At 43.5% G+C, this 24,796-nt stretch overlaps 1 protein-coding gene across 1 annotated transcript in view; it reads right to left on the bottom strand.

Annotated features, from left to right (window-relative positions):
* The window catches only part of COL1A1 (collagen type I alpha 1 chain), a 158,019-nt gene extending 134,240 nt beyond the window's left edge, over positions 1–23,779 (bottom strand). Inside the window, exon 1 of the mRNA XM_070727318.1 lies at positions 23,673–23,779. Coding sequence (XP_070583419.1) covers positions 23,673–23,766 — 94 coding nt within the window. The 5' untranslated portion in view covers positions 23,767–23,779. The remainder of the gene's footprint in view (positions 1–23,672) is intronic.
* Between the last annotated feature and the right edge of the window lie 1,017 nt (positions 23,780–24,796).

The raw sequence follows: 24,796 nt of genomic DNA on the forward strand, positions 1-24,796 counted from the left end.
GTTTTATATTAATTGGGTTTCTTTTAATACAGGGTTTTACATAGTTTAGATTATATTAAACTTCTTTTTATTGCTCTGTATCTATTTGTATTTCTATTATTATTGTAAGCCATCCTGAGTCCATCGGAATTGGGCAAGCAAGCCAGCAAGCCAGCAAGCCAGCAAGCCAGCCAGCCAGCCAGCAAGCCAGCCAGCCAGCCAGCCAGCCAGCCAGCCAGCCAGCCAGCCAGCCAGCCAGCCAGCCAGCCAGCCAGCCAGCCAGCCAGCCAGCCAGCCAGCCAGCCAGCCAATGAATGAATGAATGAATGAATGAATGAATGAATGAATGAATGAATGAATGAATGGGCCTATAGTATCACGATGGGTCTTGCTCTCTTCAGGGCATCAGTCAGAGAGAACTTTTTAAAGGTGTTCTATTCCAATGATGGTGAACCTATGGCACTGTGGCACTGTGCACATGTGCCAGCCAGCTGATTTTTGGCTCACACATAGGCTCCGGGAGGGCATTTTTGGCTACCAGAGAGCCTCTGGGGGGATGGGGGAGGGCATTTTTACTCTCCCCCAGGTCCAAGGAAGCCTTTGGAGTTGGGGGAGGGCAAAACATGAGCCTACTGGACCCACCAGAAGTAGGGAAACAGGCCATTTGCAGCCTCCAGAGGGCCTCAGGTGGGTGGGGGGAGCAGTTTTTGCCCCCCCCGGCATTGAATTATGGGTGTGGGCACTCACGCAGGCATGATAGCATGTACACATGCTCTTTTGGCACGCAAGGGAAAAAAGGCTCGCCATCACTGTTCTATTCTAATAGAAACGTATATCTATAGCTGAGAGTTTACTTGTGTAGTGCTTGGGTGTTTTCAGATATTTCATTACTTGGCTAGGTAACATCTGGATTGAATTAGGTCAGAGGTGGGTTCCTCCTGCTCATCCAAACTGGTAGCAACCCGCTCGTGACATCATAGTGATGTCACGGAACCAGTTGGGTCAGTGCCAGTCCATGGACACCGCCATCTTTTTTTTAGTTATTATTATTTTGGGATTTTCCCCCCCTGATTTTTTTTCTTCTGTGCATGCAAAGAAGTTGAGTTTCTGGCACTACGCATGTGTCGTCATTTTGTTTTCAGCTTTTGTTTTTGGATTTTTAAAAAGTTTTTGGCTCCTGCGCAGCCATGCGGCTCAAGGGGAAGTGAACTGGCAGCAAGGTAAGTTATAGTTAGATACTTGCACTGATGATACTACCTAGTTTGGTAATATTTCTGTAAGCAAACAACCAAGCTTAAAGATGCTCTATTCCACAGGTAACTAACCAGCTGTCCATGGACTGCTGGTGGTCCATGGGAAAACTTTGGTGGCCCGCAGTGCACCCAGGTGTAGGAATTACTCCAGGATGAGTAATGGCTAGTCCTGTGATTAGAGCTCTGGAATAAGGGACCGGCCAGGCAGCTCATGGTGGGTTCAGGAATCTCTGTCATAGAGGGAGCTACATGAAACTTGCAACTTAGTAGCATAGCCCTTGCCAGCCGGAACGAGGTCAGCGGTGAGCTACGAGCCGCGGCTCATAAGTTCTTGTGGGGCCAGGGCGATTTTGCTTCCACACCTGTGGAAGTAGCAAAATCGCATCTGGAGCCACAGGTGCCCCCATGTTTCGGCATGCATGGAAGCAAAAAAACCTCACCGAAACATGGGCACACCTACAGCTCCATGCACGATTTTGCTACCTCCACAGGTACGGAAGCAAAATCATGCTGGCCCTGCAAGCACTTACAAGCCATGGTGGCGAGTGCAATTTAGCGTTCCAGCTCATAGCCCACTGCTGAACGAGGTAATGGTGCGGGGGAGGGCGTTGCAGGCGGGCTGAAGCAATGGGTGTCAGCAACCTGTGGCTCTTCTTTCCCCTGCTGTGGCTTCCTGTTGGTTGAACCCACCTGTGGCTGGCCTGCCCCTGCCCCTCTCAGTCATTTCTCACTTGGCCTGAGAAGGAAAGGGTAGTGGATGGAGATTTGCTCCAATTCCAAACTGGGAGTGCAGCTTCATCTCTTGCTGGCTCTCACGGGCCTTGTTGGTGCTCTGCACACCTTGGTCTCTCATGGAGACTTTTTCTTAGCCCTGAGACATTAGCCTGGCCCACCTGATTTTCTACACCGCTGCTGTTGGCACCTGCATGGCCTGCCCGTTTTTGCAGTGCAGTAAATTTCACTTGCTTCACAATGGAGATGTAATGGGCTCCTCCTGGAGCCCATTACAATGTGGCGCATTGGCTACAGCGGGTCAGGCAAATGTCAGGGCCAAGGGCCCAAGCAATCAAGGTGCATCCAGCACCAATAAAGGCTGAAGAAGTGTCCGTGAGATCCAGAGAGTGCTGGAGAATCAGAATGAGACAGACAGACAAAGAGGGAGAGGAAGAGAGAGATGTCAGAGAGAGGGGGGGGGAAGAACAGGGAGAGAGATGAGAGAGACAAAAAATGAGAGTGGGAGAGAGATTAGAGAAAAAGAAAGAGGGAGAGAAAGAGAAAGAAAGGGTGAGAGAGAAAGAAGGAGGAAAGAGATGCAGGAGGCAGAGAAAGAGAGAGGGAGGTGGGGGGAGAGAGATGAGAGAGAAAGAGTAGACAAAGAGGGGGAAAGAGGAAGTGGAGGAGTGAGAGAAAGAAGGGGAGGGAGAGAGAAAGAGTAAGAGAGAGGGTAAAGAGACAGAGAGGGAGAGAGGAAGATATGAGAAAGGGGGAGAGAGATGAGAAAGTGCAATATAGAGGGGAGAAAGCGAGAAAGATGTCAAAGAGAGAGAGAGAGAGAGAAGAGAAGAGAGATGAGAGAGAGAGAGAAAACAATAGGGGTAGAGAAATGAGAGACTAAGAGATGAAACAGAGACAAAGGGGGAGAGAAAGGGGGAGAGAAAGAGAGACAAACAAAGACCATGGCACTCTCTTAGTTTCTTCTTTTGTAAGGAAGCTACCAAGATGCAAGATAGGCAGCAAATGAATTTAACAAATACACACACACACACACACACACAAAGAAAATGCATATTTTTAAGATAACATTCATAAAAAAATGGAGGTTATTATTTTATACTAATACTTGTATAAAATTATACATACAATAAGTGAAATCCTTAAATTAAGCAACTGTCCTAAAATTACAGAAATTATTTCAATTTATTTTCTACAGGCTTCAGTTTACAATATCTCCTCCTCCTCCTCCTCCTCCTCTTATATGTTATTTCTTATCATAGTTTCATGTATTGTGATCTGTCCAGTGTCACTTAGAGTTGGGTAGCATTAAATAAACAAACCAATATTTGCATAAGATGTTAATACATAAGACTGTCTTGTTTAGCAACTGCCTTGTAGTTACAACTTTTGCAGGTGTATAAAACAGAAGTTTGGAGAAAACATTATTCAAAACAAACAATGCTCCTCACAACACATATAAACACCGCCACGAGAATTGCGATAGCACAACTCTGGAAAAGTGATCAGATACCAACGGAAGATTTAATTATAGATAAGATATATGCATGTGTAGAGATGGACGAATTCACGAATTCAATTAATCAAAAAGAACATGGCAAAAATGGCATGAATGGGTTCAAAAGAGAACATAAAAGCAACATAATATGAAACAACAGTACAATTGAAACGACCTACAGTTACCGTGTATAATTAATGAACGTAATAGATTTTAGAATTTAAAAATATGAAATGCAATGTATATAATGAAATGAAACCGGTCAAAACTTACTGTCAGAATGTTAACTGAGAATATGTATAATCTGTAATTCAAAATAATATGTGATGGGAATGATATAAAAAAAATTAATAAAGAGATTTTCAAAAAAAAACAAACAGAAGAAAGCTGATAGTAATATATAAGCGCAGACAGCTTTGTTTAAGTTGCTAGTTCCAATTGTGGTTGCTACACTAGGACTTTGGCCACCAAATGAGAAGACAAGAAAAGATCCTTGATGTTGAGAAAGATTGAAGGCAAAAGGAGAAGGGGACAGCAGATGATAAAATGGTTAGACAGTGTTGCTGATGCAGAGAGTGGGAGATATTGGAGGACAGGGGAGCTTGCTAAATCATGCACAAAGGTGGACATGACTTAGCGACTGAACTAAACTAGGACTCCCTATTTTGTTCAGGGGCGAACCATAACACATTGATTACGCCTGTTGATCTCTACCATAAATAGAGCCGGGGTGGCGCAGCAGGTGGAGTGCTGTACTGCAGGCCACTGAAGCTGACTGTAGCTCTGTAGGTCAGTGGTTCAAAGCTCATCACCGGCTCCAGGTTGACTCAGCCTTCCATCCTTCCGAGGTGGGTAAAATGAGGACCCGGATTGTGGGGAGCAATATGCTGGCTCTGTTAATAAAAGTGCTATTGCTAACATGTTATAAGCCGCCCTGAGTCTAAAGAGAAGGGCGGCATACAAATCGAATAAAATAAATAAATAAATAAATAAATAAATAAATAAATAGCAAGGGTGAGCCACAAGTGGGACATTGGCAGAGCAAACTGGCCAGCCATGATTCCATTTAATGTGACTTTATAAAACTCCTCCGTTACCATTTTCCCCTTCCTCTCATCTCCTCTGATCAAAACAATCCAGCCCCAGATTACAAAAGGGGAGGAATGGTTAGGTCTGGGAAACATAAGCTTGACATCATCCAGACTGAAGGATTCTATCACAACTATCGGATCTTCTAACCTGGAATGTCATATTTTGTGAAGAAGAAGAAGAGGGAGAAAGAAAGCAAAAATCACAGCTTTGCATTGAATTGTTTTGGGATGTCAAGGGCGGTTGTTTTCTTTTGTTCCAGCCCTCTTTTCCAACTTCCCATTACAAGACCCCAAACCCGTAGTTCTGTTCATGGCTGTTTAGTCTTGTGGTGAGAAGGTAGATTGCCTAATTATAGAGAGCCACCAAGGCCTAGAATCCGCTTCAAAGACCTCTCTCAGCCGGGAGAGAATTCATTTCCCTATGGGCCAAGTGCCAAGTAAACAGGCCACAAAGACCGTTTTGGCAGAAGCACCCACCTGCCTTGCCCTGCTATTTAAGCTTTCTGGAATGGGGTTTTAATTCTAGGATCTATAAGAATGGCATGTAATTAGGATCCCCAAAAAGACTCCTCGGACTAACTTGTAATCTCCAAGACGGATGGTTGGCACGTCGCGCTGCAATGAAATTCTGACAGAGAAAGGACAAGGAGGAGACAGAATATGGAGACTCACGGCTGCCAATTTAAACACACCCCTCCCTATTTGAGGAAGCTGTGGGTGCTCAGCAAAAAAAAAAAAAAGCAAGGAAAAGAAACACAAAAAGAAAAAGGAGGAGGGAGGGAGGGAGGGAGGGAGGGAGGGAGGAAGGAAGGAAGGAAGGAAGGAAGGAAGGAAGGGGCAGCTAAGGATAGTATGGATACCAGATAAACAAATAAAGAAATCAGAAAACCTTTTGCAGAGATTCATAAGGGAGAGAGGGAGGGAAGGAAGGAAGGAAGGAAGGAAGGAAGGAGCATCTAAGGATAATTGGGATGCCAGATAAACAAATAAAGAAATCAGGAAATCTTTTGCAGAGATTCATAAGGGAGGGAGGGAGGGAGGAAGGAGGAAGGAAGGAAGGAAGGAAGGAAGGAAGGAAGGAAGGAAGGAAGGAGCATCTAAGGATAATTGGGATGCCAGATAAACAAATAAAGAAATCAGGAATCTTTTGCAGAGATTCATAAGGGAGGGAGGGAGGGAGGGAGGGAGGGAGGGAGGGAGGGAGGAGCGTCTAAGGATAATTGGGATGCCAGATAAACAAATAAAGAAATCAGGAAATCTTTTGCAGAGATTCATAAGGGAGGGAGGGAGGGAGGGAGGGAGGGAGGGAGGGAGGGAGGGAGGGAGGGAGGGAGGGAGGAAGGAAGGAAGGAAGGAAGGAGCATCTAAGGATAATTGGGATGCCAGATAAACAAATAAAGAAATCAGGAAATCTTTTGCAGAGATTCATAAGGGAGGGAGGGAGGGAGGGAGGGAGGGAGGGAAGGAAGGAAGGAAGGAAGGAAGGAAGGAAGGAAGGAAGGAAGGAAGGAAGGAGCATCTAAAGATAATTGGGATGCCAGATAAACAAATAAAGAAATCAGGAAATCTTTTGCAGAGCCTCATAATTTTTCCTAGACTGAAGACATTCTATCGTTCTGAGCTTTTGTGTGAGGAACTGGGACCACACTCCAAACAGTAGCAAATAATTTCTCAAGTAGATAATGTGCAGTTTCTAAGAGCTGCTAAACTTCACTTCCCATCAGCTGTGGCCCCACAGACCATAACTACAGAGTGCTTCTCCAGAAAAAGCTGGACAAGCACACGTCGGCCCCATCAGCCCCGTCTGCTTTTCCTATTTTATTTATTTTATTTTTATTTTTTATTTTTGTCAAGTATGCATTAGGAGTATACATAGATATAACACTGTTTATATGCATGATATGGGTACTTATATAAGGGAAACATTAGGACAGGAACGATAGCCATGCTGGTGCACTTATGCACATCCCTGACTCACTTCAGAAAACTCTCTCATCTCCCATCTACTAAGCTTCTATCTACTATGAAAGTAAAATATTTATGTATGTATTTGTCTGGGCACACACAACTCTCTCTCTCTCTCTCTCTTGTCTGTCATTTTCCCCATCCCTCGATTTTCTTAGTTGCTGTATTTGGCATGACCCCAATCAGAGCAAATAACAATGGTCTGACAATGTAGAATGGTTGTTCTACTCTGAGCAAACACATTCAAGGAGTGGAAGAGAGCCCCTGTAGAAATCAAAGAGCCTTAGAAAGTAATTGTGGAGGAAAGATGGTACCAAACTATCTAAACCAACAAAAATAAGACATTCCAAGCTCTTCCAGTTCGTGCAAATAGCTTCTCAAAGCCTGGAATAAAGCATGATAGACTTGCTTTTTCAAAGAGAGTGGAAAAGCCCCACCCTTCGAAACTCCGTCTTGCAGAGGCTTCTCCTTCCATGCACATTTCTATTTCCTCATTCTATCTCCTGTCTCTTGCATTCCCTGATTGGTGTTATTTTTCCCTCTGCTCCCCTTCCATTGTGGAAGATGGTTTAGCCCAAAGAGCAGTCTTGGAAGTTAGCCTTATAGATGCTTCCATGCAGAAAACAAGAGGAGCCATCAGGGGCAAAGCAGAGGCCCCTCCAGGGTGTTTATATTGGCAAAGCCAGGCGTAGCATTACCCCACATCTGGAATGGCCAACTGCATCAGAAAAAAACCCCTGCAGGATGAAGCGGCTATGGAAACCTCTTTACATTTGTTGGAAAAGAAGAAAAATACCCTTGAATATTTGCAACTGCAGATTTCCTGCAGTGCAAATGTGCCTTTGTGGACCAGAATCCAGCCTTACCTCTGGACATATAAAAGCTATCTACCAGCAAAACACACCATACACAAACACACATCTGTCTGTGAGTCCTGTCCATCTGTTTAATCTATTTAATATCTATCTATCTATCTATCTATCTATCTATCTATCTATCTATCTATCTATCTATCTATCTATCTATCTATGTATGTATCTATCTATGTATCTATCTATGTATCTATCTATGTATCTATCTATGTATCTATCTATGTATCTATCTATGTATCTATGTATCTATCTATGTATCTATGTATCTATCTATGTATCTATCTATGTATCTATCTATCTATCTATCTATCTATCTATCTATCTATCTATCTATCTATCTATCTATCTTGTACCTATTTATCTTATATTATCTCCCTCCCTCTCCCCCTCTCATGTTGTTCATAGTTCTTTCTTGCCTGGCTAAAGGATGTTTTGCCAGGCGTGGTTGAGGATATGTCCTCATAAAAAAGATTTCATCTGGATACCAGTCTCAACTTAAGTATGTTGAACTTGGATCAAGGTGACTTAGTAGGAATCCATTCAAACAGGCCCTAGAATTTTCTTTGCAAACTTTCTGTTTTATACCTAAGAAAGATTATTTCAATTTGCAGGGCTACAGCAGGCATGCTGCAAAATCACCCCTTACTCTCCAATTGTGGGAATCTATGCCTTCATAATTCTTTCTATTGGATCTGCCCCAGAGATAATAGAGCCTTGCCTAGTATTTATTTTACCCCTCCCACAGCTGGGGCAATATCAACTTCATGGAAAATCTTTGACAAAAGTGATAATTCTGATTTATTCTGCCCTCTCCCCGCCCCTCCAATTTAAGGGCAGCTATTCCAGACTGCATCCACACATTGGGATGCGTTTTTCATAATACTATAAATATTCAGGCACCTCCAATGTTATGGTTTTTAACACATAAAGTTATGAAAAATGTCTTAGAAATTTCTATATATAAAAAAGATTTAGGCATGTAAAGCCAACTTAGTTCACACTTAGTTCAGAATGTGTGAATTGGATAACTTCACATATAATACAAACATTTAAAAAAGCACACATCTGAATTACTTTGCTTAATTGACAAATGTATATTTTCTTTTATGTACACTGAGAACATATGCACCAAAGACAAATTCCTTGTGTGTCCAATCACATTTGTCCAATAAAAAATTCTGTTCTGTTCTGTTCTATTCTATTCTATTCTGTTTTTGTGTAATAGCGACACCAAACTCACAGCCATTTAGGCTCTGAGTGCAGAAGAAAGCAAGAGTTGCCCAATTATTTTTAATGTGATTAAAAACACGGAAATTTAACCAGTTTAACTTTTTTTTAAATGAATTGCTCCTTGGCACTTGCTCTTCTCTAGCAAGGAGGGATGGGTCTCCCTCTCTTGTTTCTGGGGCCTCCTAGAAAAATTGGGTTGGCTGTACAAAAATAAAATATTGAACAAAGATGGAGCTTGGCTTGATCCAGCAGGGCTATTCTTATATTCTGATGTCAAAAAATTCGATCTGTGACTGCCACATCTGCAGTCCCCACACCTTGCCAAGCAGCTTTGGCAGATGGAGCCCAAAGCTTTCATTCCAGAAACACAAAGCTGCCACAAGACTGGCCCCCATCCAAAAAAGCCAAGGTGGACAAATGTACATTTGGGGATGAGCACTCCCTTCCTTAGCGTAAGATGCAAAGAAGGCGTGGGATTGGCCGTATATGTACACAGCCTCTCAGATGGTCTAAAATGAGGTATTATGCATTGAATTCACATTGTGGGAACTGGCATATGAGGGATTCTAATGGAGGAGATGTGTTTCTCCCCCCCCCCCCCCAATCTCTCTCTCTCTTTCCTTCCAGCCTTCGTCTCTGTTCCACATTTCAGCATGGAATGGGCAACATATGCACTAAACCCACACGCAAAAACTTGAATTACAGCTTTGGACTGTAGCTCCTCTCTGCTCTGCTCTCTCCATCCCTCCCCCCCCCTCCCGCCACCTCTCCCTCCTTCCAGCCTTTTAAATGCCTCAGCTTCCATCTGTCCTATCCAGGCATTTCATTTTTCTAGGTATTTTCCCCCAACTCCCCCTCTGCCTTTTCTTTCCATAGTCCCACCCTTTTCCTACTTCAGAACGTCTTTTCGCTTTAAGCTCCATCTTCTGGTCTCCTTGCAGCATGAGAGGTGACTCAGCCAAGACAGGCGCTTTAGTCAAATACGTACTTTTAATGCCGTTCTCTTCCCCCGCCCCCCACCCGAAACGCACCCAGGTTGATGCCAAAGTTAACACAAACCCAAAGTGCTACACCATCTGGAAGCCCCCCCTGGATCAAACCAAAAGAGGCAAGCTTTGCTAGCTAGCCTTTCATCTTCCTTTCTACCCAGCAGTCTCGCCCTCTCGACCCATCCTCGGGGAATGAATCATGATCCTATCGAGAAGGGCAGTTCCCCCTCCCCATTTGGAAGAATCCAAGTGCACGTGGTGTTTTACAAATTCAAAGCCACACAGAAGCAAAACCAACTCAAAAGCTGGGATGTGGCATCTGTCAGAGAAAACCTGCCACATGGACCCCTATCTGACAGGGGGGATGAGGTCGATTGCCTCAAGAGGAAGAAAACAGTGAACCAGAGAAGAGCAATTTATAGAGTTTCCTGCATTTCTGATTCTGGCATGGTAAAATGAAGAATAATATATTTAGCTTGCTTGTCTGTCTGTCTGTCTATGTATCTATGTATCTATGTATCTATGTATCTATGTATCTATGTATCTATCTATGTATCTATCTATGTATCTATCTATGTATCTATCTATGTATCTATGTATCTATCTATCTACCTACCTACCTACCTATCTATCTAATCTATCTATCCTATCTATTATTTATTTATATCTATCATTTCTCTCTCTCTTTCTCTCTCTCTCTATCTATCATCTATCTATCTATCTAATCTATCTATCCTATCTATTATTTATTTATTTATATCTATCATATCTCTCTCTCTCTCTTTCTCTATCTATCTATCTATCTATCTATCTAATCTATCTATCCTATCTATTATTTATTTATATCTATCATATCTCTCTCTCTTTCTCTCTCTCTCTTTCTCTCTCTCTCTATCATCTATCTATCTATCTATCTATCTATCTATCTAATCTATCTATCCTATCTATTATTTATTTATATCTATCATATCTCTCTCTTTCTCTTTCTCTTTCTCTCTCTCTCTCTTTCTATATCTATCATCTATTATCTATCTATCTATCTATCTATCTATCTATCTATCTATCTATCTATCTAATCTATCTATCCTATCTATTATTTATTTATATCTATCATATCTCTCTCTTTCTCTTTCTCTTTCTCTCTCTCTCTCTTTCTATATCTATCATCTATTATCTATCTATCTATCTATCTATCTATCTATCTATCTATCTATCTATCTATCTATCATCGTCTGTCTGTCTGTCTAATTAATGTGGCCCACACATCTTACAAGTTGTTTCGGTGGTATACAGTTCTTTAAAAATTATAAAAACAATAAATATACCAAACAAAGTCCACTAAACATGCATACACACACATACATCTGAGATTCAGTCAGTAATGGAGCTACTAGAGCTCACGAGGCCTGATGACAAACCCAGGTCTTGAGGGGCTTCTAGAAAATAAGAAATGGAGGTGACCCCATTTATAGGGAGAAAGGGAAGGCCTAACTCCTCAGGCCCACCAAACGTAATCCCTGAGAGATAGTTTGTCTCTTTTGATGGATCTGATGAGAGGTGGTCTCTCAAATAGCCTAAAGGCTGTGAAGATCTTAAAAGAATGTAAAACAAAAATAAAACCGTATTTTCTCAAGATGGCTTCTGCTTTTGTGCAGATACATCTGCAAGAATCTCAAAATCTAAGGGGGAAAAATCAGGAGAGCCTATGGGCTCTTATCCACACAGCATCTCAAAGCTTTCTTTTTCAAGCACATGCCTTCATGCCTAAATTACTAAGGTAAAGTATTGCCATATGTAAGGGTTTTATCCTGAAGTAGTATTTTCCATCATCTCACAGCAAAAACCTTGCTGCATGCATTTAGCATTTAGGCAACAACTGTGGTCTTGGTGGGTTCAAGAGTTGCTATCTGCACTGCAAAGATTTCCTTCTCTCCATCCACTGAGCACTGCCCTCCTTAGCTATTTTGCCTTGTGCTACTTCTGGGTATCAATCCCGGGCTTGCAGAAACATCTGCCCACATAATGCTACTTAATCTACTATGAGTGGAGAAGATTGGCCTGTTAGGGTCTGAGGAGCTCCTTAAAATTAGGTAGAACCACCTTGGAAAATATTATCAGGCTAGCTGGCCTGCATGATCAGGGAAAGGTGTGAAATAAAACTGTCAGACGGGGCTTGGGCCTGGAGGGCAGGGAGCTGGGGATGAGCTGTAGGATGGGTAGGACCAAGATTCACTTAATGACCATGTGATTCTCTTAACAATTTCAGCAATTCTCTTAACAACCCATAGAAAAAAAGGTAAAAAAAATTGGGTATGACTCACACAGAACTGTTTTGCTTAGCAATGGAAATTCTGGTTCAAATTTGATTTGATTTTCATTTTATTTTATTACATTTATATGCTGCCCATCTCCTCGCAGACCCAGGGCAGTGAACAACAGTAAAATACAATACAGAAGTTTAAACTCCGTAACAAAAAACATTCATCTCACAACCATACCACAGTCGGACGGAGCAGATGTCAATGTTCAATGGGGTGGTACAAATCTCCAGTGGGAGCTGGATCCAAAGAGCTGGTTCCAAAGTGCCAGAGCCACCACAGAGAAGGCCCTCCCCTGTGGTCCTGCCAGCTGACATTGTTTGGCTGAGGGGACCCAGAGGAGGCCGACTCTGTGGGATCTGATCGGTCACTGGGATATGTAAAGCAGAATGCAGTTCCGTAAGTAATCTGGTACAACCGCTATTCTAAATTGAAAACTACAGTGATACCGTGTCTTACGAACCCCTCTTCATATGAATTTTTCGTGATACGAAGCTGGTGTTTTAAGATTTTTTTGCCTCTTCTTCCGAACTATTTTCACCTTACAAATCCGAGCTGCCTCCGCTGGGATGCCCTGAAGCATTGGGATTTCCCTGGGAATCCCCGCCTCTGGACTTCCGTTTCCAGCCAAAGCCCCGTTCTTGCATTGCTGGGATTTCCCTGAGGTTCCCCTCGCTGGGATTTCCTTCATTTTTGCCAGCACTGCTTTGAATCCCAGTGACAAATTCCCCCCTTCCAAACTGCATGGGGAAAATGAGCACAGTGGGGTGGACAAAAATGGGAGGCAGGGACTCATGGATCTCAAGAGAAGAGAAAGGTGTGGGGGAGATGAGCAGAGTGGGCGGGACAAAAACGGGAGGCAGGGACTCATGAAGGTCAAGAGAGGAGAAAGGTGTGGGGGAGATGAGCAGAGTGGGTGGGACAAAAACGGGAAGCAGGGACTCATGGGGGTCAAGAGAGGAGAAAGGTGGTGGGAGAGATGAACAGAGTGGACGGGACAAAAAAGGGAAGCAGGGACTCATGGAACTCAAGAGAGGAGAAAGGTGTGGAGGAGATGAGCAGAGTGGGCGGGACAAAAATGGGAGGCAGGGACTCATGGAGCTCAAGAGAAGAGAAAGGTGTGGGGGAGATGAGCAGAGTGGGCGGGGACAAAAATGGGAGGCAGGGACTCATGAAGGTCAAGAGAGGAGAAAGGTGTGGGGGAGATGAGCAGAGTGGGTGGGACAAAAAAGGGAAGCAGGGACTCATGGAACTCAAGAGAGGAGAAAGGTGTGGAGGAGATGAGCAGAGTGGGTGGGACAAAAACGGGAGGCAGGGACTCATGGATCTCAAGAGAAGAGAAAGGTGTGGGGGAGATGAGCAGAGTGGGCGGGACAAAAACGGGAGGCAGGGACTCATGAAGGTCAAGAGAGGAGAAAGGTGTGGGGGAGATGAGCAGAGTGGGTGGGACAAAAACGGGAAGCAGGGACTCATGGAGGTCAAGAGAGGAGAAAGGTGGTGGGAGAGATGAACAGAGTGGACGGGACAAAAAAGGGAAGCAGGGACTCATGGAACTCAAGAGAGGAGAAAGGTGTGGAGGAGATGAGCACAGTGGGTGGGACAAAAACGGGAGGCAGGGACTCATGGAGCTCAAGAGAGGAGAAAGGTGTGGCGGAGATGAGCACAGTGGGGGGGGGACGACAAAAACGGGAGGCAGGGACTCATGGAGGTCAAGAGAGGAGAAAGGTGTGGAGGAGATGAGCAGAGTGGGCGGGACAAAAAAGGGAAGCAGGGACTCATGGAGCTCAAGAGAGGAGAAAGGTGTGGCGGAGTTGAGCACAGTGGGGTGGACAGAAATGGGAGGCAAAGACTCATGGAGCTCAAGAGAGGCTCTTTTCACCTTGCTTTGTTGGGACTGCCACCTCTTGCCACCTCACTGTCCCTCTCCCCACTCTGTTTGCCTCAGCTTCATCTGCCCGCCGCTTTTTTTTAAAAAAAAAGCCTTAATGTTTTGGATTTTCCCAATGGGCTTGCACGCAATATTCACTTTTACAGCGATTCCTATGGGAAACATTGTTTCATCTTACAAACTTTTCTTCTTACGAACCTCGTCATAGAACAAATTAAGTTCGTAAGACGAGGTACCACTGTACTAATATAGGAGTCAATTGAGGAAATCTATATCAAGATTCCTCACGAGAATCTTTCCTTTGAACAGATTTTTTGATAGCTCCAGAAACTGACCTGCTTTAAGACATTTCCAATGCTCAGGGCTGAAATGGTTACCTCCCCCAAATGGTGTCTGTTTTTTCTTATTAATTTCAGTCATTTTTTTTAAAAAAAATATGGGGTTTTGTTTCATATCATCAGGCAAGATTTTCCATAGCATCCACGGTCTGAGAATATTGTCAACCTCTTAATTCTATTATTATTATTATTATTATTATTATTATTATTATTATTATTATTATTACAGTGATCCCCCAAGTTTCGCGATCTCGATCTTTGCGAAACGCTATATCGCGATTTTTCCACCCGATGACGTCACTCCCTTCCTTTCTCATCTTTCTTTCTCTCTCTCTTTCTCTAGCTTCTTCCTCTCTCACACTCTCTTCCTCCCTCTCTCATCTCTTTCTTTCCTTCTCTCTCTTTCTCTATCTCTCCCCCTCTTGCTCTCGAGCGGCAAGCGAGTGGCCGGGCGGGCGGATGAACGGGCAAGCGAAGCAGGCGGGCAGGCGGGCGAACGGGCAAGCGAGCGGCCGGGCGGGCGGGGTGAATGGGCAAGCGAAGTGGCCGGGCGGGCGGGTGAACGGGCAAGCGAAGCGGCCGGGCAGGCGGGTGAACGGGCAAGCGAGCAGCCGGGCGGGTGGGTGAACGGGCAAGCGGCAAGCGATCTTGGGGTTTCCCCTTTGCCTGGGCGGCGGGAAGACCCAGGGAAGGTTCCTTCGGCCGCCCCAACAGCTGATCTGCTCCGCAGCGCGGCAGCAGCGAGGAGCCGAAGATGGGGTTTCCCCGTTGCCTGGGCAATGGGGAAACCCCATCTTCGGCTCCTCGCTGCTGCCGCGCTGCGGAGCAGATCAGCTGTTGGGCGGCCGAAGGAACCTTCCCTGGGTCTTCCCCGCCGCCCACACGCAAACTCCACCATCTGCGCATGTGCGGCGCCATGGAAAAAGGGGCGCGCATGCGCAGATGGTGTTTTTACTTCCGCACCACTACATCCCGAAAAATCGATTATTGCGAGGGGTCTTGGAACGGAACCCTCGCGATAATCGGGGGATCACTGTATTATTATTATTATTATTATTATTATTATTATTATTATTATTATTATTATTATTATTATTATTATTATTATTATTAGATTTGTATGCCCCCCTTCTCCACAGACTCGGGGCGGCTCACAGCAGTGATAAAACAATATACAATAACAAATCTAATATTAAGAGTCTAAAATATCAATTTAACATTAAAAGCCTAAAAACCCCATTATTTAAAAAACATACACACAAACATACCATACATAAAACTACATAGGAAAGGGGAGATGTCTCAGTTCCCCCATGCCTGATGGCAGAGGTGGGTTTTAAGAAGTTTACAAAAGGCAATTATTTCTTCTTGAAATGTCTGCAAATGTATCATATCATGTCAATAAAGTTTTAACTATATCATCAACTAGGCTAGAATTTAGATAGACCTAAGCAAATATGACAAAAGACAAAATGACTAGAATCTAATCTGCTCCAATATGAACTGACTTACACAACAGTGAGCAGTGAGCAGTTGCTGATTGATAGTCTTCATAAAGCAATGTCCATTGGGTCACAAGGAGTTGATGAGTAAAGAACCACAACAAACCAATCAGAAAAATCACTGCTGGATGACCATAGATAAATGACATCAGAGAAAGCTGGCTTTCTATCTCTGATTGACTGACTGACTGACTATGTGCCATCAAATCAGTTTTGACTCCTAGAGATCTCACAATCTTCTTTATCCTTATTGCTAAGATGTCAGGGGAAAAAACTCCAAATAACTGGAAGTAAACATCAAGAAGCACAGTTTTGTTCCCAGTGTATTGTTAAAGCAGAAGGAATTAGCTTGCCAAGTTTTTTTTTCCAATCACACTATTACAAAAATGTTAAGAAGTTTAATTTGTATGCTGCCCTGTCAACTTGCAATGTGATGGGTGGCAAACAAATTTAATAATAAATAAATTACTCCATCTGCAGCCATGAGTGGAGGAGAAAATTATTTTAATTCCATGAGACTTAATAGGGAATTTATAACTTCAGTTTCCTCCACTTTTTAATATACTATCCTGTTTATATCATATTACATTTTTAACAAACAGATTGCTGTTTTTTAAAATCCCTTTTAGAAGCTCTGTTTTGAAGAATAAGATATAACTACCCCGTATATACTCGAGTATAAGTCACTCCGACTATAAGTCGAGGCACATACTTTTGCCACAAAAACCGGGGTAAATTTATTGACCCGTGTATAAGTCGAGGATGGAAAATGCAGTGGCTACTGGTAACTTATTAAAATGGAAATCAATAAAATTACATCAATTGAGGCATCAGTAGGGTAAATGTTTTAGAATATTTATTTAAAAGAAAACCAATAAAGTTAAAAGGGGGTAAACAAAAACACTCTGGTATTAACAATAACTTCAAAAATAAAAAAAGGAGTTCAATCAGCAACCAAGCTAAAACCTAAGAGTTAAAATCCTTCAAAACTGGATTCCTCATCATCTGTTTGTGCAAATAGAGCTTCAGCATCAGCTGCTGTGAGGTTATCAGCATAGACATTATCATTGAGTTCGCAGTCATCACCATCACTGCCGTCATTCTCAAACAAAGCATTGTCTTCACTGCCATCCATGGCATTACTAATGCCACATTTCTTGAAGGCACGTTGCACCATGTCCTCTGGAATCTCTTCCCATGCATCACGGACCCACTTTGTTATTAGTTCTATGTCGGGCTTCTTCAGATTTCCAACTTTTGTCAGTTGGGCTTGACCAGATGATATCCATTCATGCCACATCTTTCGAACACGGTCTTTAAAAGGTTTATTTAAGCAAACATCTAGGGGCTGCAATACAGATGTAAGCCCACCTGGAATAACGCCCAAAGTAACTTGAGAAGACTTTGCCAGTTTTTAATGTCATCAGATGTGTGGGCTCTGAACATATCCCAAACTAGCAATGATGTTTTTTTCTTTAAGGCTGCTCCTGGTCATCCATTCCAAATTTCTTGCAGCCATTGTTTTGTTCCATCTTCATCCATCCAGCCTTTAACATGTGCACGCACTGTAATTCGTGCTGGGAATTTGACCTTTTTTGGCAAGGTCTTTCTTTTAAAAATAATGACAGGCCGCAGCTTTGTTCCATTAGCCAAACATGACAGAACGACTGTGAAATGGTTTTTTTCATTTCCTGTGGTTCTGAGTAAAATGGTTTTATCTCCCAAACTTGCCACAGTTCTGTTGCTTGGAAGATCAAATGTCATAGGTGTTTCATCCATATTCCCAATATCTCCCAGATCATAATTATGAATCTTTCTTTGTTTTATGATGAATGAATGAAACGACATCACTTTTTCTTCAAGGTCTTTTCTCAACTTCTGTGAAATCTTTGTTCTTTGCCGCAGACATAGGCCAAACCTATGTACACCATCCTGCTGACGCAACAAAATTTTCAATGCCTGGTGCTTTTAATTTATCATCTTTAGCCATTTGAAGAGCACGTAAACGAATTCCCATTCGTGTTACACAGTAACCATTTTGTCGACACTCCATAACCCATTTATGCAATTCGGTCTCTAGAGCCCCATATGAAGTTGATAAACCACGTTTAGCTTTTTTTGTCTTTGGAATCTTTTCCAAGTCAGCTTTCATTTTCCTCCAGTCTCTCACTAGCTTTTTATCAACACAAAATTCCCTACTTGCAATACTGTTATTGCTTGCTTCTGCTCTTGACACAACCTGAAGTTTAAAGCCAGCTTCATATGACCTCCGTTTTTGTTTTGGTCCAGGATTAGAAATACCGGTACTGGGATCCATTTCTAAGAGGATAAAAATTTTTTTTTAAAAAACCCCCCTACTTACTGGTATACCTCAATCCCCCACTGCTCTGCCTCCCTGCCCCTCTGTCTTCTTGTCAGCACAGAGCATGTGATGTCATCACACCAACTGTGCCAGACACTCCGGACAGCTGCAGGTCTGTGGCTGTCCGAAGTCCACTGTGGAGCAGGGAATGCTCGCTCTCTGCTCCACAGTGGTATCTCTTCACCTATATGAGCTCCCTGAGGAATTGTGTATACCGTATTTTTCAGTGTAAGGTACAGTATATAAGATGCCCCTATATTTTAGAGGAAGAAAACAAGGAAAAAAGTACGGTATACCGGTATTCTGAACCAAATGGTGTAGTATTACGGTACTGTATATTGTTTACGGTAATAAAATACCAGTGCAGCAGAATACCATTCTTTTTACAATCATGTACAGTATACTGTATGATACTTTTAAAAACCATGTACACTTTTCACAAACTTCAAACTTGACAGCTTCAAGACTTGTGGACTTCAACTCCCAGAATTCCTCCACCAGTCATGCTACTTCAGGAATGGTAGTTGAATTCCACAAGCCTTAATCTTGCCTGGTTTGAAAACCCTTGCCCTTTCCTTCCTGTTGCCCCATCCACTGGAGACCCTTGGTAAAATTGTAAAATTCGAGCAGGGACAATGTTTATCTGCCTACACACTTCCTAGAAAGCCAAATGTATTTATCAAAAAAGTCTTGTTTCAGATTATTCTGCTAACTTCTTAAATAGAAACAAAACATGAAAGATTAGAGGTCCCAACTACCCGTAATTTTAGAAATAAAACATGGTAAGAGGTACCGTAAATGTATGGTAAATTCTTCAGTTCTGAATTTTAGAGATGCTTTGGACTAGAGTTCCCATTATTCAGCCTTGGAGAGGGGAGTGATGGGGATTGCTTCTCTTGCAACAGACTGGCTAATGAGAACTGTAGTCCAAAGTATCTGTACATATAGGGTAACCATAATTTTATTTCTGTAATTACTAGTACCAGTATTTAATTTTGGGGTTTTTTTTTAAACCAGCACTTTAACAACATGGGGAAATCTCTCTGCTGCAGGAAGGGATGATCCCTATCAACACCTCCACCCCGAGATGGCTGATGGGACTTGTAATCCAAAGCATTGCCAAGTCACCTTCTGATTTCTCAATGCTAGATACCAATAATGCAAAAATAATGGAGATAGACTTTGAAAAGTGGGCCTTTGCAGCAGGGGAGGCAAGTAGGGTACCCAATTCCAATGGCAAGCAAAGGAACCAGCCAACCACTCGAAAGCCACGCTAGACAGGAAAAAAGCTGGTGGGGTGGGGGGGTGGATTCTAGCTTCTTAACCGGAACAGTTGCCCCCTCTCCCAGAGTGATATCCCTAAGCGGTCTCCGGGAAGCGGCTTAGGGAAAGACAGCCGTCTGCCTTTACTTCAGCTGGAAAGAAGCGGCGACTGCCCCGCCTTCCCCCAGCCGGTTAACTTGAAGCGCTGGGTTTAAGTGGCTGGGGGAAGGCGGTATTCTCGCCACCCCACCAGCTTTTTTCCTCTCTAGCATGGCGTTCGAGTGGTTGGCTGGTTCCTTTGCTTGCACGCAAGAGGGGGGAAAAGCCGGTGGGATGGGGTGGGGGGGTGGATTCCTGCTTCTGTATTCTCGCCAACCACTCGAACGCCGCGCTAGAGAGGAAAAAAGCCGGTGGGGTGGCGAGAATACCGCCTTCCCCCAGCCACTTAACCCAGCGCTTCAAGTTAACCGGCTGGGGGAAGGCGGGGCAGTTGCCGCCTAGGGACATTGCTTCGGGAGAGGGGGCAACTGCTCCCGGTTAAGAAGCAAGAATCTACCCTCCACCCCACCTCACCGGGCGTTCGAGTGGTTGGCTGGCTCCTTTGCTTGCGCGCAAGAGGGGGGAAAAGCCGGTAAGGTGAGGGTGGGGGTGGCGAGAATACAGAAGCAAGAATCCATCCCCCCCACCTCACCGGCTTTTTTCCACTCGCGCACAAGCTATTTTAGCCGGGAACAGGCTAACCCGCCAAAGCCAGCAATGCCTGCCAGGCTCCCGCTTGCGCCCTCTTGTGGTGACTTGTCAGTCACCCGAGTATAAGTCGAGGTCGGGTTTTTCAGCGCATTTTTTGGGCTAAAAAACTCGACTTATACTCGAATATATACGGTAATAATAATGTGATATATTACTAAAAGAATCAAGTTAGTTAATCTTTTTGATAGAAAGAAAAAATAGGAATAGACATACATTGTAAAGATGATGATGATGATGGGAACAATTGCAGTAGTAATGGTTGCAAGTGCAGTCCTCCCCTGAAAATATCAAAATATAAGTAACAAGTTTTGAAAAGTTAAGATTTTCTCTTATTGATTTCATTAAGAGATCTTCTTGATCTTACAGATTTTCTAACCAGTGTTGAGGTGAAAAGGAGGATGGAACCAGGGGTGGGTTTATCTTACCTTCCCTACCGGTTCGGAAGTGCATGAGCATTACATCTGGGTTATGACCCTCTGCACATGCCCTGAAGTCTTTGCGCATGTGCAGAAGGTTTGTTACTAGCTGCTTTCAAGCAGTGGCGACCAAGGTGTCTGGCAAGGCAGCCATTACTACCTATTTGGCAAATGGGGCCAAATTTCCACCATCGACTCGCGTGAACTGGTCTGAACCGGTAGCAACTCACCACCAGATGGAACCATGAATTTGTATGCATTTCACCCATTGTGTTATTATTGCCATTGGAAGGGAAGAATCCCTTCCAATGAATGTCTGAAAGTGGGTAAACCATCTCTGGATTCGATACATTGCTGGACTACAACTCTCCCGGATTTCTCTGGCTGGGGCAGCTGGGATTGGAGGTTGATAAAACTTACTTCTTTCTTCTTCTTTCTTTCTTTCTTTCTTTCTTTCTTTCTTTCTTTCTTTCTTTCTTTCTTTCTTTCTTATAACCTTTACTAAAACAAATCAACATACAACATACAAAATGTACTGTAAATACAAAATATACATATATACAAGACCAACGTATATAAGAAAAAGAAAAGAAAAGAAAAAAGTTTGTATATATATATATTACAGCATTACATATTGCTATCATAAGTACTGTCGTACTTTAATTTTTCTTCCTATCCTTATTATCTTTCATCACCCATCGTGTCCTATATAATATTATTTATTGTATCAATTTGTTGTCTGTATTCCAACCATTTATACAAATTCTCCCAAATTTTATAGAATTATGTGTCTTCTTTATCCTGCAATTGCATTGTCATTTTGCATATCTCTGCACATCCTAATATTTTAGTTATTTTAGTTATGTATAGTTATAATATTTAGGTTTTTAGTGCCTTTTTACATCTGCTTTTCTGAATCCTAAATTAAAACTCTCCCTCTCCTTAGTGTTTCAAGGGAAGAACAACAAAGACTTCAAAAATGAGTCACTGAAACATCTGGAAAATGTTGCACCCGTGAGCTAAGCCAGGCCAACAACACCCCAGGCAGTGCCTCTTGCTTTCCTCCACATCAATCCAGTGATACTCAGGTTGTTCTTGATTGGTCAAGTTTGTCCTAGCATTCAATCCCTCTCCAGGACACTGTAACTGCTGACCAGCCATGACTTCCTTTTTGCCATCAGACAAAAAAACCCTCTTCATTCATTAAAAAAAGAAGTAGGACACCCTAAGGGCTGGTAGGAGCCACACAAGGCAGAGGTGTCAAATTCAAGGCCCACAGGCCAGATCTGGCTCTTGGAGGGCTTAGATCTGGTCTGCAGGGCTGCCCTAGAAATAGAGAAAGACCGACTTGTGGTGCCTCTGCCAGAGAAAATGGAGCCTCCCTCCCATGCTTTGTTTCTGTGCCCCCCCCCCCCCCCACACACACAACCCCACGAGCTCAGTTTTCTCTGGCAGAGGGCTAGCAAAACAAACTAAAAGCAAAACCAAACCAAAGGAGAAATGTTTCCTCTTTTGCATTTGAGCATGCAAGAAGGGACAGGAAAGGAGAAAGGGAAAGAAGAAATACACCGGTAAAAAGGAGAAGATGGGAACAGAGCAAAGGAGGAAAAAGAAGAAAAGAGGAGAAGGGAGAAGAAAGGAGACTGAAGAGGGAGGAGAAGGAAGGAAAATTTAGCATGTTTATCACTTGGCCACCAGCAGTCCTGCTGCCCTTTTGCCATCTCCTTGTCTCCTCCTCCCTCCTGACCTCACCTGGTAGTCACCCATCCTACCACTTAGGATGCTTTGGTTACAAAGCCAGACCTCCTTGTGTGGAGAGGGAGTGGGCTTCTCTTTGATCACTTTGCCCTCCTGAACACTCCCTGAGTAACCTGGCCAAGCAGCCTTGAGGAGGAGGTAAGCCCAGCCGGGCAACCACTTGGGCTAAGTGAGGCTGGGCTGGGCTGTGGGGTCCTGGTGCCCTGGGATCTCAAGGGCCTGGCTGGGTTCGCTCCCTCTGATACCTCAGACTCTGGACAGACTGGGTTGCCATCCAGGGGTCCTCCACATGGCCTGAGAGGGATGGCAAAGCTCCTTTGGAGAACAAGGGTTTGGCATTCTCCCAGTCTTGCCTTCCTTAGCTGGAGACAATGGATCCCCACCCCCAGCCCCATCTGGACCACCACAGGTGCCTCTGACATGAATGACATTGAGCTGGTCATGCCCCTTAGCCACACACAGCCCAAGGTCAAACACAACCCTGGCAAGGCCCTCAATGAATCGAGTTTGAAACCCCAGACGTAAGGAGTAATGAAAAAAGCTTCAAAGGAAGATTTGGAGGCAAAGGATGGGGTGATAGCAAGCTTTAAAGCGGTACTCAAATGCTCCAGTGCATAGCAGAGTTGGGTCGGATTTGGGTGGGCTTCAAAAATTTTAGTAAAGGATTTTCTGCCCAGTTCTTGAGTAGGCATGGCCAGTGATGGGCTCCTATAGGTACGGTCGGGTACGCAGAACCGGTAGAAAAATTTTGGTCACCTATGCAGAATTTTTTAATTTGAATTTGAATTTTTTTCTTTTTTCCTCTTCTGGGTTCTGAGTATGCTTTTTTCTATCGCAGTAAATGAGGTTGAATGTGTATAATTTTAGAAGAGCTGCATGTGTGTGTGTGTGTACATACACATAAAGTTTATATAGTATATTATGTATATTTTTGTGTGCCTGTGTATGTAATATGTATGTACGCATATGGCATATATGCATAGAATTAAATAGTATATTTTGGATGTTCAGTAATAGTAAATAGATAGGGAAATTGTATCTCTTTGTGGTGAGGCGAGGCCAGGCACCCTAACTCTAACCCAAACCCTTGACCTGAATGACGTCAAGTTGGCCACCTTTAAGCCAGTCACATGACCTTTAAGCCACCACTCCTGTCACATGATCATCAAGCCAATCCCGTCTGGTCACATGGCCAGCAAGCCATGCCCACAGTGTGGTAGTAAAATTTTTTGCGGTCCTTCACTGGGTATGGTCATGTTGGGTGTGGCTGAGTTGGCATCCTGCACCAGAGCCAGTGGGGGGAGAGATTTTTGCCCTCCCCAAGCTTTGGAGGCTTGACTTCAGCCTCCAAGAGGGTAAAAGTAGCCTCCCCAGGCCATGGAAGCCCTTGGTCTATTTCTGGTCTTCCCAAACTTCTGGTTGGCCCATTTTTCAGCCTCCTGAGCATCAGTCTCTGGCTTGCACTTACCTGCATCCAAAGCAGGTGCGCATGTAGCTTCAGGTGTATTGCGTATGCGCATGTGCGTCCCAGTGTGTTTTTGCTTCTGTGCATCCTTCTCCATCCTCGTGCCTTCCAAGCTTTTGGTAAGAAAAAAAGTAGATATAAGATTAATAATAAATACTATTTATAGTTGTGGCCCTTGAGAATTATTGTTGTATTCTAACACAGTTGAAGGGTCACCCTGTTGGGAAGACTGATTAATGCTCTTTTCTGTGCAACTTTTAAACATTCAGAAGATCTTTTGCTTATGTTCTCCTCTGTCTGAGACCAGCTCTCACATATCCTGGTTTCCTGATCATGGGATTCCACTGATCAGGATCTGTCCTACAGGAATGGGGAACTTTGTTCATTGTAATTTGCAGCATCTCGTAACATTTCAATTTCTCAAGCCACCTTCCACATCTGAGTTTAGTGAAAACCATGAAAGAGTACAGAGGCAGAAAAGAATACAGTGTTCCCTCGATTTTCGCAGGTTCGAACTTCGCGGATAGCCTATACCAGTGATTTTCAACCTTTTTTGAGCCGCGGCACATTTTTTACATTTACAAAACCATGGGGCACATTGAGGGTGGTGGTGGTGGCTAAAAAAAGTTTGGAAAAAAAATCCTCTCTCTCTCTCTTCCTCCCTTTCGCTCTATTTCTCTCTCTCTCCCTCTTTCTCTCCCTTCCTCTTTTTTCCTCTCTCTCTCTCCATCCCTCTTTCTTTCTCTCTTCCTTCTTTCCTTTTTTGCTCTCTTTCTCTCTCCCTTCCTACCTCCCTCTATGTCTTTCTCTCTCCCACCTTCCCTCCCTCTCTTTCTCTCTCTTTCTCTTTCTTTCTTTCTCTCTCTTGCTCTCTCTCTTGCTTTCTTTCTCTCTTGTACTCTTTCTCTCTCTCACTTTCTTTCTCTCTCTCTCTCATTGTCTTTCTTTTTCTCTCTTTCTTTCTTTCTTTCTCTCTCTCGTTCTCTTTCTTTTTCTCTCTCTTGCTTTCTTTCTCTCTCTCTTGCTTGCTTGCTTTCTCTCCCTCTTGCTCTTTCTTTCTCTCTCTCTCTTTTTCTCTCTCTCTTGTTTTCTTTCTCTCTCTGAGCTTCGCGGCACACCTGACCATG

This window comes from Erythrolamprus reginae, chromosome Z, assembly GCF_031021105.1.
Source record: "Erythrolamprus reginae isolate rEryReg1 chromosome Z, rEryReg1.hap1, whole genome shotgun sequence".
Lineage (NCBI taxonomy): Eukaryota > Metazoa > Chordata > Lepidosauria > Squamata > Dipsadidae > Erythrolamprus > Erythrolamprus reginae.